Source organism: Rhodnius prolixus, unplaced genomic scaffold, assembly GCF_049639745.1.
Source record: "Rhodnius prolixus isolate KJV_2025 unplaced genomic scaffold, Rpr scaffold_3, whole genome shotgun sequence".
In the NCBI taxonomy this organism is placed as follows: domain Eukaryota; kingdom Metazoa; phylum Arthropoda; class Insecta; order Hemiptera; family Reduviidae; genus Rhodnius; species Rhodnius prolixus.
In genome coordinates this window covers 35,659,524-35,675,750 of record NW_027411603.1, presented here as the reverse complement: position 1 = coordinate 35,675,750, position 16,227 = coordinate 35,659,524, and the positions used below count along the sequence as shown (strand labels likewise).

General features: G+C 31.0%; 4 protein-coding genes across 6 annotated transcripts in view; 2 read left to right on the top strand and 2 right to left on the bottom strand.

Moving 5' to 3' along the window:
- Positions 1-1,266, bottom strand: part of LOC141452241 (sortilin-related receptor-like) — a 29,103-nt gene extending 27,837 nt beyond the window's left edge. Inside the window, exons 1-3 of the mRNA XM_074124169.1 lie at positions 905-1,266; positions 525-770; positions 275-427 (exon numbers count right to left, since the gene is read on the bottom strand). Coding sequence (XP_073980270.1) covers positions 275-427; positions 525-770; positions 905-1,129 — 624 coding nt within the window. The 5' untranslated portion in view covers positions 1,130-1,266. The remainder of the gene's footprint in view (positions 1-274; positions 428-524; positions 771-904) is intronic.
- Positions 1,267-1,852: 586 nt separating this feature from the next.
- On the top strand, positions 1,853-5,217 carry LOC141452244 (beta-1,4-glucuronyltransferase 1-like). Of its 3 annotated transcripts, none has more exons than XM_074124172.1 (8): positions 1,853-1,993; positions 2,795-2,885; positions 3,001-3,219; positions 3,297-3,497; positions 3,570-3,905; positions 4,471-4,662; positions 4,744-4,911; positions 4,988-5,217. In XM_074124172.1, exons 3-8 carry the CDS (start codon positions 3,055-3,057, stop codon positions 5,180-5,182), a joined length of 1,257 nt encoding a protein of 418 aa, XP_073980273.1. In that variant the 5' UTR covers positions 1,853-1,993; positions 2,795-2,885; positions 3,001-3,054; the 3' UTR covers positions 5,183-5,217. The 3 variants fall into 3 exon arrangements, with proteins under 3 accessions (XP_073980273.1, XP_073980274.1, XP_073980276.1); XM_074124173.1 differs by having other exon boundaries at positions 2,795-2,909; XM_074124175.1 differs by lacking the exon at positions 3,297-3,497.
- Positions 5,218-6,592: 1,375 nt separating this feature from the next.
- LOC141452243 (uncharacterized) lies at positions 6,593-9,072 on the top strand. The gene is made up of 2 exons (XM_074124171.1): positions 6,593-8,201; positions 8,723-9,072. The coding sequence occupies exons 1-2, from the start codon at positions 6,725-6,727 to the stop codon at positions 8,725-8,727; spliced, it is 1,482 nt and encodes a 493-aa protein (XP_073980272.1). The 5' UTR covers positions 6,593-6,724; the 3' UTR covers positions 8,728-9,072.
- A 2,111-nt stretch (positions 9,073-11,183) lies between these two features.
- LOC141452245 (nuclear pore glycoprotein p62-like) lies at positions 11,184-12,731 on the bottom strand. Its single transcript, XM_074124176.1, has one exon. The coding sequence runs from the start codon at positions 12,503-12,505 to the stop codon at positions 11,411-11,413; it is 1,095 nt and encodes a 364-aa protein (XP_073980277.1). The 5' UTR covers positions 12,506-12,731; the 3' UTR covers positions 11,184-11,410.
- Positions 12,732-16,227: the final 3,496 nt, after the last annotated feature.

The following is a 16,227-nucleotide window of genomic DNA, read 5'->3' as shown; positions in this document are numbered from 1 at the left end:
GCAATGAAACAAATTGAAAAATCGATGACTCATATTGTCGCAGTGGCTACAAAACAAGGCCACTAAGGGATAGTGACGTCACTTTTTTGATAGCTTCAAACCTATTATCACTTAACTACACATTTATCTAACCAATTTTATTTCTTAATAATCGTGAGTATGTCTATTACGAGAAAAAAAATACACTCTCACAAACAAGCACACAGTATTTCCAAAAATACATGCCACCAAGATACAACACCAATATAAACACACTTAAACGAATAATACTTACGGTTTTGTCAATACTGTAAACTAAGAACACTAATGGATTTTCTGGATAGAACAAAATATTTGCGGGCTGGAACTTTAATTTTATTTTTGTAAACACTTTTCCAAAATCTTTAGTAACAAAAAGTGTTCCATTAGTTTTGTCCATGAATACAATCTAAAAAAATTAAAAAAAAATATATACTAGAATTTTTATATCTGAATTCTTTGCACCTTCATGATGTGCTCAGTTAATATACAATAAAAATACTCACAAATTTCCTTTCCTTATAATACGTGAAAAATTTATCAACAGAGGCGTATGTTTTGTTATCCAACTTAAAAGAGTCAGTTTTATTAATGAAAGTGTTGCCATAATCGTATGAAATGTATACTGCAGAAGGACTTGGCTGACTATCTACTGCTGGCAAACTATTTCGTGCCAAACAAATTAAAACGTTGGACCCTTGACCAGCCCAATGCACCAGTAACTGTTGCTGAAATGTATTCAGACTAGTGACCTGAAAAATAAAGCAATACAATTGAAAATAAATTACTTTGCTTAATTTTCTGTTAACAGAATATTTTAGAAATAAAATAATTAAACTCTATGTTACATTAAGAAGATACATTACACTGCACATTAATTACTCACCGCAGTAGTTATATTCGTTTGTTGTGGAGTGTTTCTCTTATGTAAATAATGTTTAACAATCTTAAGATCGTCTAATGAATTAATTGGTTCACTTAGTTCAAATGTAAATATATCATTATTTTGTTCTTTTTCAACGGATATAACATCATATCCACTGACAAAATTTGTCATTAGGATAATATAAAAAAAGTTCATCCACAATAAATACCACTTGTCCACAGTCATTGTTACACTAATCTTTAAAGCATCGATAAAAAAAAAAGGATATATAAGTAACGCAACAGTCCGGGGCAATACTATCAGGGAACCACAAACAATGATTAAGCACTACTCTAACACTAGGAGACAAATGCGTGTATTTACCGCAATAAGTGACAGCTGAAAGAATTTTTCACAACTCATGTATCGTTAGATGTACATCGATAAATCGATGATTAATTAATTGAGTTTTTGTTTTACGTTGCAGCCTGGAGTCAAATAATTAAATAAACTAATCACAAGTAAAAGTTCAATCACAACGATTAATGTTATTTAAACATTTTTGCAAGCATGCATCTAATTCTATGAATGAAACAGGGATTGTATGAGTAAATTGCTATTTTTCTAAGCACGTAATTTATAGTGTCTTTAAAACTGTCACACTTTAATAGGAAAAGCTAATGATGAACTTTAAAAAAGTTTTTAAATAAAGGGTAACAAAGCAATACGCGTTTGAGGTACTTAAAAGTAGGAGTGATTTTTTAAATTATTTTACAGTAACATTTATTAATTTTATAAGTAAGGTGGGGCTTTATTTTTTCCCAAAACCTTTAAAACATTGTACATTTACGTTTTATATCTTAAAAATCACTGCATGAATAAATTTGAAATTTTCATTAAAAAAAAAAGTGTCTTCGAATCATAAGAAATTGAAGGGAATTTTTAAAGCGTTCTTGCAAACGTGTTTAAAATATTATTTGGCTAATGTCATGTTTAAATAAGAAATTACTAAAAAGCCGAAACCTTATATTATTTTGTATTTTGAGGTGTATTTGTACTGCCCTTGATTTGACAAAAACTAAATGGGACAAATTCCACATAACAATGATGGTAAAGACTTATGATTACTATTCAATGTTTGTTCTTATAAAATTAAGTAAGACCGTATCAATTTTGTATTAAACAGTAATAATTGAGTTGAAAAATAATTAGAAATAGGATTTAATAACCAAGAGAAATTATGATTTCCTTTGTGAAAACAAATTAGTGATTCTGATGCATTGTTTGGGTTTTTGTTTACACTGGTAAAGATACTGTACAAAATCAGTATCCTTTTTCAATATTTAAACAATACTCAAGAACTGCCCTCAAATTTTTCTTTTAAACTCCAGTTAGTTCGTAGCATTCGATGATAGCTATTTTTTATGATGAAGTGAATCCACCTAGAAGTAGCAATGCAATGATCCGATGTATGATACTTGTAAATGAAACTGATTTTCATATGTTGGTTTTCATTGAAAAAGTTCAATATTTTTTAAAAAATAAGACTCTACTCTTCAATTTTGCTTTGAAGTCTGTTGATCAGGTGGTCGTCTGGACATCTGAAATTTTGCTCATCTAGTCTGTTTCTTTCTGCTGACGCTGATGGTACTCAAACTAAGTTTAACTGTGCAAAAATGTTGCAGTGATGAATTGCAAAGCCAGTGGTTTCAATGACTGCATATAGGTTCAGATCATGTGTCTAGTACATTTTCGCCATATATTTTTGTTTCTGAGGAAAGAGAATTTCAAAACTGTAACGGTAAAAGAAGGAAGCAGACTGAGATGGACAAGATCAGGGGTGTCAAGAGTCGCAACAATTTTAACATTCTACTTTTTATTCCATCAAATTAACTAATATGTTTGGATTAGCATATGCACTGAATTCTGTACTTCTTGCTACTGAAGCTCGCCTTTCAATTCATGCTGAGGATTTGGTCCGACTCCGATGACGTGTCACGCTGTAAGTTTTTGGGCTGAATTCAAGGTTTGATAGTATGGCATTAAATTTAATTTTCATGTCCATTAAAAAGCTTAGTATTTTCACCAACCAAAATTTTTTAAATGCCTTTGTCTAGCTGGATTTAATATCTTCCTGGAAATGAATATTAATACAATGGAAAAGGGCGTATATGATGATAGCAGGATCTTGTACCAAATTGATATTGTTATTAACAGCTGTGGTTGCAATTTTACAAATAATTCATCTGGTCCTTTTGAACCATTTGGATTCAATAAAACTTCAAAATAAAATTTTAGTTGGAGTTAAAGAATCTTCTGTTTCCCCTGAAATTGAGGTAATGACATTTATTTATTTTTATCCATTTTATGTTTGTTTATGACTACTATTTTTCATGTTTTCTGCGAAAATTAGGTTAGATCTTTATATTCTCAATTGGAAGCTACCTTAAAAAATAAACATATACTTGACTCAACCGGAGTGTTTAGAATTGCGAATGTGGAACGTATTACTAAGCGTGCATTTTTTTCCATTCCAACTCCAGATGTAACGCTTGTTACTCAGTGTTCTTTTGACCATATATTTAAGCTTGTTCCGCTGTCTAAGAGGTGGCAAGTATGTTAGCTAGTATTTGTTATTATGATTATATCATTGATTTCCTTTTTTGTACCACTCTTATTTGTTTAGGGTGCTATATCTGTAGCTGTATATGCTGAAGAGAAAGATGTTTATGAAGCTTTATGGAAAATTGCACATTTACAATCATGTTTTCAAGTTTTTAAAGAAAATGTAACTTTTTCAATAGTATCCCCGGTACCTGCCAAGTCTACAACTCCTTCGTCTCTACCTACAAGCGTGGAAGACAATATTTGTAGTTTCTTTAGAGAAGAACACGTTCAAAATTACGCATTTACTCAAAGATATCCAAATAATTTATTGAGGAATGTTGCTCGTAGAGCAAGTAGCACTGAATTTGTAATTGTTATTGATATAGACATGATGCCAAGTGAAAGCTTAAGACAGGTTAGTTTTAAGACACGAAGTTTTACAGGGTAATGCCTTTTCTTTTCATTTGCATGTTTATCTTTGTTTATGGAATGAATGAGTGGTCCTCATTTATTACGTTTAGTGACTTACAAGGTATATTTTGGATCCTACGGGAAGTCAATATTTGAACATAAAATTATTTAAACGTTTATTTGAAGTTACAGGGATTCTAAATGCTGTTTTAACTCGGACAAAAGATACTACAGATACCATTTCTATCCATTGCCTTTCTTTTTATCATAATCTCCAGCAGGTTTTACACTGGGAAAGACCCTTGTACAATGCTTCAGGTGGCTGGTTGAACAAAACGCCTTTGTTCAAACAAAGCTGCTTTCTCATGCAGCTCTTTAGCCTACTAAAAAATCGGGAAGTCGCTCTTGTCGTCCGCTAAAAGATTCCTGTTTTGCTGAAACATGATTACCAAAAAATATGTTCATTATAAATTATCAGTGTCTTATACCAACCTAGTTCTAAATTAAATTAAACCATCTCATGTTCAACCACAATAAATAATAATTTAATGTTCTTGTACATTTGATAGGATTTTCTACTATTTGCTACACAAAAAGGTCTATTCAAGAAAAATCATATATACGACAAAACTGCATTTGTAGTACCTGCTTTTGAAGCGAAAGATAATATTGAACCGCCACTTCACAAAGCCCAACTTATAAGTCTCGTTGAAACAGGAGAAATTAGGCCCTTTTATTCACAGATTTGTTCTAAATGTCAAGTAAGTTCTGTTTGTTGATAAAAAAAAAGTGCTTATTTTTCTTCTTTTTTTTTTGTAATTGAAGAAATTGCATCATTACAGGCATTGACAAATTATGAAGTTTGGTTAAATGAACCCATTGGAGCAGAATTGGCTCCGTTATATGATGTAATTTGGAAGGATCCTTGGGAACCCTTTTACATAGCGAGAAATAACGCTCCTCTTTACGATGAACGATTTAAACAATACGGATTTAACAGAATCAGTCAGGCAAGTTTATTTAAATTGTTTGTTACCAAAATAGATAAAAATTATGGATTTGTTTTTTATAAACTGTAAATTTCAGGTATGCGAACTTCATGTAGCTGGGTACACATTTTCAGTGTTGAATAACGCATTTCTTATTCACAGAGGCTTTAAAACATCTGATTCCTTTCATGAAGATAAGGACAAAGATCAAAATAATAACAGACATTTATTTCGACAGTTTAAAGCAGAATTAAAATTTAAATATATAGATTCTTCTAGAAGATGTTATTAATTACTGATACTGGCTAATATAATTAAGTTTTTAACTATTGTCTTTTAGCTCCATTTACCTTTGTATTTTTTTTTTTTTTTTTTTGTTGCACCAATCGGCTTAAATGGTTAAAATTGCAATTTAGCCCAGTTAGTTCATTTTTAATGAAAAATTATATTCGAACATTTTGTTCATGCCATTTAAAGAAAGAAAGGGGATACTTACTACCCGGTTCAGCAAATTTTAGAGCAGGACTTGGACCTCCTCAACGATTTTTCCCTATTCGTTTCAGTCGGCGGCCTTAAGGCGCGATCTTCTCATTTCAACTTGACGGAGATCCACGTAAGAGCATAAAAGAAAACAAATCTCTACGAGAGAAAAGAATTCCATAGCATTTACTTTCTAACGTCAGTGTCAGTTTATAATATTTTCATTCGAAAAAAAAAATTCTCTAAAAAATGCACCATATCTTTCCTAAATTTGCTGCATTTACTGTATATTAGCGGAACTGGCCAATTCCCACAGAATCTAATCTAGGAAGGTCATTAAGCCATGAAAAGGAGCTTCTATTAATTTTTATGAGGAGGATCTTACTAAAGTTGTTATTGATCCTTGAGTACAATATCCGTTGACCCTTAACAAGAAAGCTGTGATTGCCCAGACAAAATGCTCCTTTTTTTTCTATTTTTGTGAATGAAAAATTTTCACAATTTCAGACGGAGATGAGTAAAAATACCAAAAAAACAATGTTAAAGAAAGTTTTATATTCCATTGGAGACTGGTAGGCTTACTTGAGTGAGCATTACGGTTTATAATGACTCCTTACAACTAGTCATGGTTCTTTAAGAATAAATGCAAGAATTTCCATTCTTTATTGAAGAGAAAAAAGCTAAGTTGCTCTTTCGTGCCACATGGCTTTTGAGGAATTTCTTAAAGATTTAGATTGTCACAGACAAAGCTTTTTTAAAAATTTTATTATTATTTTTTTTAATCTTTCATATTTTCTGAAACTTTACCTTCTTTATTTACCTAGTAAATAATTAAAGTTAACAATTTGTAACTGTTTCTTGGTGATTACTTTGCTTATTAAAATTTTATCTTGGATGGGGCGCTACCTACGGAACGTACAAATTATATTTTTTAAACTTATGTAAACAAAATTACTATATGTATGATACGAAGCCGGGAAACTGTCTTAAAATGTTAATGACGAATTTGTACTTTGACGTTAATTTATAATTGGAAAACATTGATTGCTTGTTAAAAACGGTATTTTAAAAAATTAAATTTAATCATTTGCTTTAAATATGTTAGAAAAAACGTTTTTTATTTATTTGGAGAAATAAATGAATCTATTTATTTATTTATTTAATTGGTAAGAAAATCACTTAAATAACAAAATTATTTGTGAATAAAAAAACTTGAATATGTTGGTATAATTGTACAATTAGGCCGGTGTTTTGGTACACCTTCCGCGTTCTATTTATTGTTTGATAACCTTGTCTTACATAAAAGTGTTGCAGTGCTACTAATTTTTGAAAAGTTTAGTTATTGAATAAAACGATGGATAATGCTGAAGAAGTAATGCACTCTTTAGAAGAATTTTCGAAGCTGAAACCAAAGGACATTCCTCGTGAATTAGATGATTATTTAGGGTATGTTGCTAAGACAGGAGATCCTGTGTTTAAATGGTCTATTATTAAATGTCTTTTTAGAGAAAAACTGTTGAATGTAATTACTGATTTTTATGAAAGTACTTTGACAATTGAATTACCACCTTGCCCAAATGTTGATACTTTCAATTATGAAAGAATGAAAGCGAACTTGTTAGAAAAGTTGGATTCATTTCATGGTGCACCTTTTACTGTTCAACGAATCTCAGAACTACTGACGAATCCTAGAAAGGAATATAACAGAGCGGATAAATTTATGAGGGCAATAGAAAAGAATATTTTAGTTGTTAGTATACGTGAACCTGGTAGGTATTCTGAAATTGATGGAGATAATCAGTCAGATCCTTCTTTTAATGGAATTCCAGAACCAAACGATTCTTCGTTGGAGACTAGTTTTACTTGTAATGATTTAGCTGATCCAGATTCTTCATCACAAGTTTATGAAGTTGTTAACTCGGAAAACCATGATCCAGCGTATACTGTCAATGTTGATACTAGTGTAGTGTCAGAAATACAAATCTCTGTGGAGGGTGAGAACTTAAAAGAAGATGGTAATGGTTCTGGTACCTCATCAGATGATTCCCAAGAAGAAAACGTTATAGAAATAAGTAGAGTTCCCGAAAAAACTGAAACGACCAATGGAAGCGAGAAGGAAAATGAAAGCGTAATTTGTTCCACTATAACATCTCATACAAGTGAAGACGAAAGGCAAAGCGATAACGCTCAGAGTTCTGTTAATGATACAGATGAAACAAATTGCGATTTGGTTCCAAACACTTCATGTGAAATTTCATCCATTTGCAGGACTGAAACTGAAAAAGATTCAGATATAGGTTCTTCAACTGAAGACAATTCTGTAAATCCAGAAACATCTAAAGCTGCATCTGTTGACGTGGAACCAAGTAACCAGTTAAATGCTGTTTCAAGTGTAAGTAACGTTGAAACTGACGCTGAAGAACATGTCTCCTGTGTAGAATCCGTGGATAATAAATCAATTCAAAAAGAAGCAACTCCAGTGGTAGTTTGTGGTTCTGTTCTTTTGTCAGCAGATGATGCTTCACTAGTTTTTGTTGATGATAGGTCTGTAGAATGTGATACAAGTAATTCATTTGATTGTGAGAATAACTGTGATTCAGAGAACAACGAACAACACAAAACAAACGAAGAAAACCTTACTTTAAAAGATGGTGAATTGGAGGATAGTGAAGTTTCTTCATGTGTTGATAATTTAGAACAAAAAGATGAAGAAATTGGAAATGATGATAACTCAAGAGAAACTTCAGTAATTCATACGACCAGTATCCCGGAATATACAGAAGCTATGGAAGTAGAAGAGTGTCAAATTTCAAATGCTGATGAAAGTCCAAGTAAGTCATTATAAAATAAAATTCAATAGAAACTTTATAGCCTTTTCGGACATAGATATTCACAATTGGAACATTATTGTATATAATGTTGAAACTTTGATGTGAAATAGTAAGGATTGCTTTAATTATGATAGATGAATGAAACATACTTGATAATTTTTTGATACTCAATGCTAAAAAATTTTTTTTGTATATTTAATTACCCATTATATAACCTACAACCATCATAAGGTAGTCTTGGTAAATGGGTACAACTTGTGTAACCCAGTACAGACTCAGCGAGTGTAAACATAAATGATTGTGTACTATGGGTTTACACCGCAGCTTACCATGTATCAAGGCAACCTGATGATGAGTAAATGTCTGAAAGTACAAAATGAAAGCAATCATTTTAGGTAGGACCGTTGTGTAAGGGTTATGTAGTAGGCTATAATGGAATAAAGAATAAGTTCCCCTTCATGTACAATTTTATATATATTTTATCAAAAAGATAGTGTTATAATCTTATTGTTGCTTTGCAGATTGAAGATGCAAGAAAGTAATGCCACATATACACAACGTATCTCACTTCCTAAACTTCCTCTTCTCTATTGTATTGCAAATGCTATTGTTCCTGGAAAGAACAATACATGTGTACCTTAATTACGTCAGAGTTTATTTATTACTAGTTTTTAAGCAGATGTGATTTTTATGACAAATTCTTATTTTTGTAAATATATTATGAATTAAGTAACATTACATTGTTACGTAGTCTCTAAGTACTTGATTTTTTCATTTAATGTTATTTTAATTGAAACAAGAAAAATAAATATTTTTTATAATTCCCCATAAGTTTACAAAACCTTTAATGGGTTTAATTTAAAAAATATATCTGGGCGTTCGATATTAATCCCACGAAAGGTTGTTAAATGTTTATAAACACAATGTGCCTAAAGTATCCTAATATTTATGTGTTTGAAATTCACTTTTAAAATAGAATTTTTTATTTGTCGAGCCTTATTTGCAAAATTTTTATAAAAATTTAAATTTGTAAATATCGCCAGTTGAAAACATACTTTTACAACTTTTTTTTTTTGCAGTTCTAATGAGTTTTGCAAGATATGTTTAAAGTTTGTTGTTAGTGACTCTTAAGAATTTTAGAAGTAATTTCTTTAATAGATTTTAATAAGTGTTGTGTATGGTACAAAAGATTAAAATATCTTCATGCTAAATTTGTATGTATTGTACAAACTAAATATAAAAGTTAACTTATTAACCCATGAAGCATTATTGTTGATAAAAAGAAATCACTGCCTGCCAATAAAAAATTTACTTCAAACGAACACTTTCTGGTTTTAGATTGCCATCTAAAATAAAAGTTATGTATTTTGTTTGTTCATTCTTATGTACCATTACAAACCGTTACACCTTGATAAAAAGCCAATTTTTGATAATGAAATTTTAAAAAATATCGTCTTGTTGCCCAAATTTTAAGTTAGACTACACTACTTTGCACCTAGTGTGTCAAGTATTTCAGTATTTTCTTCATAATTCATAGTTTTGTTGATAAAATTTTGTAATATGGTTTATGCTTTTAACCTACGGTTTTAAACCTCTCTTGTTAAAATTTATTGTCTATAGTTCGATTTAAACTTTATTTGGACTTAAAATTTCGCGGATGAAAACTGTTTTGACCTACAACTTCTCGGTCAATTTCTCTTTTTAGTAATTACTTTCAAATAAGATACATTTTCTTAGGAATTCTATGTGAAAAAAGGGAAAAAAATGAGTTATAAATAACCGATAATGAAGCAAAACTATATTAAAAAATATATATATTGATTACAGAAAATCGAATAAAAACAAGGGTTCCTAAGGTAGCATTCGATCAGCAGTAATTTATAATATTTTGGGTATTTGCCGATTCTTTTGTTTAATTTGGAATGGATAGCACTAAGTTTTGCAGGCGTTAGTGCGTTAAATACTTCAGAATTGATAGCATGTATCATTGTGCTCTCCGACAGACACCCCAGTAACACATTTAAAGTCAAGCCAGAACTATTTTTTTTTTCGGAATTAAGTAACTGTACAGCTCAAAGTAAATAAAATATACTAGTTAAAGTATTGATTCTATGAAGTTAATGCAAGAACCATGAATAGCTTAAAAAAGAATATGATTAAATAAAAAAGATAATAATAAAATAACTTTCAATGTACACTTCCAATATACATAAATTTACAAAAATGTTTTAAGAATACTTACCTGGAATGATTTTATTTGTTTAAAAATTTACTTTGAGGAAGTTAGCCTTCCATATTTTATCTGCCTCTCGGACAAATTAGTCAATCTTCCACTATCTTCTAGGCAGAAGATCACTAATTGATGATCACTGTAGAATTATCAGAAAAAGCTAGTTTATTGATTTCAGCTGAATTATAATTGTGCTTAATTGAAAAACTCTCATTTATGGAAACATTGAATAGTAGTTTTTGAAAATACTAGAAGGTGCAATATTTTAGGATAGTTTAGTTTTTAGTTTTGCCTTCATATTTCAGACCTCTTAAGAATATATTTACCATAAAATTTCAAATGTATCCATTCAAGAGTTCATGTCTCACTATAACTGGAGATTGAACAAAGCAATAGTACATTACTTTACGCTTAATTAAAAAAAAAGGTGCTGAATGCATGACCAAGGGATTAAGAATAAAAGTTAGTAGTAGACAACAATTTATTTGTATGATTCCAGTAGTCCACTTTTTTTTTCTTTTAATTAAACATTACAAAACTTTTATTTAAGCTAGAAGAAATATAAAAAAGAATTTTTCTAGATCCAATGAAACTAAGCATTTTTCCTAGAAGTTAATTCAAGAACCAATAGTTTAAAAAAGAATATGATTGAAGTAAATGATAACACAAAGTTTGGTCACTCTAAACTTTCAGAATACCTACATTTACAAATATCAGTTATTACAAATTCTTCCACGGGATGGGTTTGGCAGTTACAATGAGTAAAAATAAAACTTGTTTCAAAGCTATAACTTACCCAAACCTCGTTACTTTACATAATGGACAAGTTACTATTGAAACACACGAATTATTGCTGGATTAACTATTATTAGGTTAAAAGAAAGAAATACACAAATCACTAAGATCTTTGAACTTGAGTGAAAGTTATAACATTTTCATCAAATAGGTAGGCACTTAAATATTTTGAAACTATGGCGCTTCAATTCCCTACCTGAGGTAGATTTTTCTTCATCTGTTCTTGAATCTGAGAAAGATAAGTAATATAATCATAAATTTGGGTAGTACTTTCATCGACCCATTTAAGAGATTCCATATGTGCGTTGAGTACTCTTCCAATCTGCATCACAGGATCATCACTTTCACAAAACCGCAAACGGTCGTTTAAATGTTCAATAACCTCTCGTAATTCTTCGCACATCCTTCTTATTTGAATGTCGACATTAATAGCTTTTTGGTAGACATCATGACGTGAAGGCTGTGAGAAATTATAATTTTCTACTTCTTTCTCACATGCTGAAACAATTGATTCAAAATCTTTATGCTCTATAGCGATAAAATCAAGATCATAACTAAGTTGTATCTGTGCAGATTTAACTGTCTTCACAGTTTCTGTTAACAACAATAACTTTTCATAGTTTTCATTTATAGCTTTATCCCAGTCATTTAATTCTCTGGCTAACTTAGCGAATTCTTCTTCATTGTCTGTAAGTTTGCCAATCAACTTATTAACTGTGGTTTCAAGCTCTTCATATGTCATTTGGGATACCTGTTTGTCAGCAGTAGTTTGAGAAGGCAAGAAAGAAGAAGTTCCACTTGCCTGTGTAGTACTAACCGTAGTTGTTTGTTGCGGTAGTTGAGTAGTTGTAGTCTGGGTAGTTCCACCGGATATTGTAGTCGTTCCGGTACCCAATTTTTTCTCATTAGAAATAACGCTAGGCAAATTAGGTGGCTGGGAGTTACTGGCAATATGCCCCTTCAACTGGTTGAGAAGTCCACCTCCAAAAGAGAAACCCGATGAGAGATTTGTAGGTGCAGAGCTTGTAGAAGTTGTACTGGTACTTAGTACTGTTTGTTGAGTAGGTTTAAATTGAAGGGTTGACATTGACCCGGTTGTAGCGACTGCAGGAGTTGGAAGAGTGAATGAAGGTAATGTTGCTGGTGTTGAAGTAGTAATTAAAGTACTGCTGGCTGTGCTTGTGGTGGAAGATGTTATAATACCTGTAGCAACCCCAAGATTCTGGGCAGCTGTAGTCGTAGGGCCAGGTTTCAGTGGTTGTTCTGGATTAAAACTCATGCTTAGAAAATGATAGTATCGAATTAGAGAATGAATGAATGATAAATTAGCAAACACGAATTAAAAAGTTATTTATAATGAAAAATAATTTTTTTTTTCATTACTGAATGAACTTGACCACAAATATAGAAATTTCATTTACAGAATTTGTATGTTCACCTCAACAATATCAATGTATTACACTACTCGAACTTAATTGTAGAATTTAGTGGTTTCCGAAGTAGAAGGTTATAAAAACGTAACAGCGTGTGTTTACAATTTACTATATTTTTGACTAATAAATATATTTTTTATTTTATACTTTTTAGATGAAAAGGTGTTCCATTTATTAAAAGAATAGATCTTATTCATAAAACAATTTATAATAGTTTTGATTTTGTTTTGCGGCGTTTTTCCTTAATTTTGGAAATTAAGATTATATTAAGATAGCTCCTTAATGTGATTTAATTAATGAGTAATTCAATAATTTGATTAATTTATAGAACGATATTAATCTTTTTAGAAGAGCAAACGAAGGAAGAGTTAGGCTCTTTTTGTTAATTTTAATTTAGCGAGCCCCCACAATATTTTTGAATTTTATGTCACAGATTGTGAAATGCAGAATATGGTAAGGTCTAAATTACAAAATTGGCGTTCGCCTTACGCTTCTATAGGAATATATTTTTCTTTAATTTATACATATTTATAATTATTTCTTCTGTTGAAAAAACAGTGTACTGGGGCAAAGGAAGAATCAAAGGGTTTGGTAACTTTGGATAATTTCAACTAGCTTTGGTTCAAATTAATTTTGCCACTACTTTCGATTATAGGACAATTTTTGTTGATCGTATCAAAACAACAGATGTAAATGATGAGAAATTGTTTGTAAGTCACGTCCCAACTATTTTGTCTTAGTTCTCTTGATCGAGGTATTATAAATGTACATTGTTCCGAATCAGGACATGGGACACTTTTAATTAGCGCCCTTCCTACTTCAACCATTCTACAATAATGCATAACAAGATAGAGTACGAAAAAAGTCAACTGGATGCTTTTTGTGACCTTAAAGAATGAATGTTTGAAGACCTAACCCTTCAGAAGCTCATATCCTCGCTTCTTTCTATAAAATCCGTTGAAAAACGGATGAATATCGTTCATCCAGTTTAAATTGTTAAAGAAGGTTTTTTAAGAAGTGAATGAAAAGAAGGAAGGCCAATTATCGTTTTTGAGAGAAAAATGTTTGATAAATAAATGTTTACTCAGTCAAAATTTGAAGGAAGCCTGGTATTGGTTCAAAATTATTATACCAATTGGAGGGTGGTAAAGGTCTTTCTTGATTATTAGAAAAGAATTACAGAAGTATTTCTAGAAATTATTAAAAGGCAAAAATCCAATTTAAAGTTTTAACAATCCTTTTTCGAGAAACCGGTGGATCCAACTTTAGTGGAAGAAGTAGTTAACGCATTAAAAAAAACAAATCCCTAGGCCCATAAAATTAGGAATATCCATAGAACTCTACAAGTGATTGAATGTACCGCTGTTTGTCAAAGTTACTAATGAAATATTATTTAATTTTGAAATTAGATATGAAATCACGTTGGAAATAGAATAGGAAGAGAGAGCGTTAGCGGGACAGGCGTTTTAGAAAAGAGAGATTTTGTGTATATAATGTATAATATCTCACTCACTTGTTAGGAAAACGTTTCGCTTGTGATAACCAGGTAAACATGGTTTTTGTAGACCTTCAGCAAACTTATTTACTTAGAAAGCTGTTACTTATATGCTTAGGCTTAGGATTTCAGTTTGGCGATGATCAGTACATGTTGTGGAAACTTTTGGAATAACTTTGTACGGGTAAGTAAATCTTAAAAAAAAAATATATTGAAGAACGCAGAATATCATATCTCAGAAGCAAAAAATAACAGAAAGATATCTACTTCCACAATTCGCCACTAGGTTGCTGCACTTTCGTGCAGTAGAGTTTGCAACATTATTTCCATGTAGTATAGAAGATACACTAACTGCCAAATGAGAAGACTTCTTCTTTTTTTCTCTAAACATTTCGTAGGAAGCATATTCTATCACCTATACTCTGTGCAGTGCTATACAGTATAATTTATTTAAATGACAGTAGCTTAGCTTTCTAACTAAGATTAGGGAATGGTTTCGATTCCCTTTCTTGGCCTAGTTTTTTATTAAGAAATTTTACTGTAGAAATTTATAGTAAAATATTTTTGCTATTTGCCTCTGTACAAGACATTTGGTAGTTGGGATGTAAAAGACTCACTGAAGTGGAAGGCAAAGTTTTGTCTTAAAAAAATCATATATTTAAAGTGACAAAATATTTCAATTTAAAACAAGCTCTTCTGGACTTACTTACTAAGAAGTAACTAAGTTTTGAGTCAGTGAACAACACGAAAATCGGTAGCCGGCCATAATGGAAGAAAGAAGCCTGTACGACAGATACATTCAAAGATAACTTACAAAAATTCTTTTAATATGGGCTCTCTCAATATCTCGGAATTCCTCTGAATATCATCTCTCCGAAGCTTCCTTGGCTTACCTCTTCTTCCACTTTTGTTCAGATTCTGATGCTCTGCACCTGTAGAAGTTCAATACTAGATTTTTAGTTGCATAGAATAGTAATGGTAGAAAGAAAGTCAAAATATAGTATAGTTTATTAAATATTTTAAACTTTAAATTGTTCGACTGCTTGTCTGAGAGATTTAGATAATGCTTTGAAGAGGCGTTGTTTTGTAAAGATGTATCTAAAGGAGGCGTTGTGAGTATCATTATGAAATGAATACTATTTGGAAGTTTTACGCCGATGAACAGCCACATATTCCAGAATACTTTGCTTTCAAATATTGGTTGGAAAAATGCAGTTCTGCATCACGATGATGCGGATTAGATTTTATCATAATCTCATCGTATCAAAATTACCTAACACGCATGGGCCTGCGGATTCGGAAAGGGTAAAGTAATTTTAAACTACTATATTTTTAAATGATGTAATAAAAGTGTTAGAGCCTGTTTAATGCCTTGACAGTGTTTAGGATACAGGGTGTTTGGAGTTGTTCATTGAATATTTGAAGCTGAGTAGGTGTATGAGTATTAGTGAATGGAATAGCCTACCTCGCATGTGGGTCACGAGTAGGTAGAACAACCCACAACCACTACCCTTTTTTTCTACAAACACTGAAACATTTGAAATTGAGAGTGTCATATCTATTCACATCCACTACATGCTTACATTTAAAAATATCAACATCACTAGCCTACGTAACTACCTATTGAAGTGTGGGCAATTTCAATAAAAAAGTGTTTAGATACATATTGCTATTTTTAAGTTATTTTCATCTTTTTAAAGCCAAAAGTGTAATTATTATTATTTTTTTAAATTTTGCCGAAAGCCCTAAGCTAAGACGCGGTCTTTTATGAAGCGATTTTTAATCAGTTTTTTGTTATTTTTAGATTTAGGGTAAATTTAGCTGAATTCTAAAACTTACCAGGTTTACTCGTGTATAAACGCTAAGTTCATTCACATATATTCATTCATAATATTCATTATTCATTAGTTCAGGATAAATAGAGAAATTTATTTTTTTTTATTCAGAAATATTTTTTTTTCTCATCAGTATTACAAAGTTCAACAAAAAGTTTACATTATTGTTTTATATATATATATATATATATCAAAATATTACTCTTAATTCTTACTAATATTTCGTCAGCCTCGATTT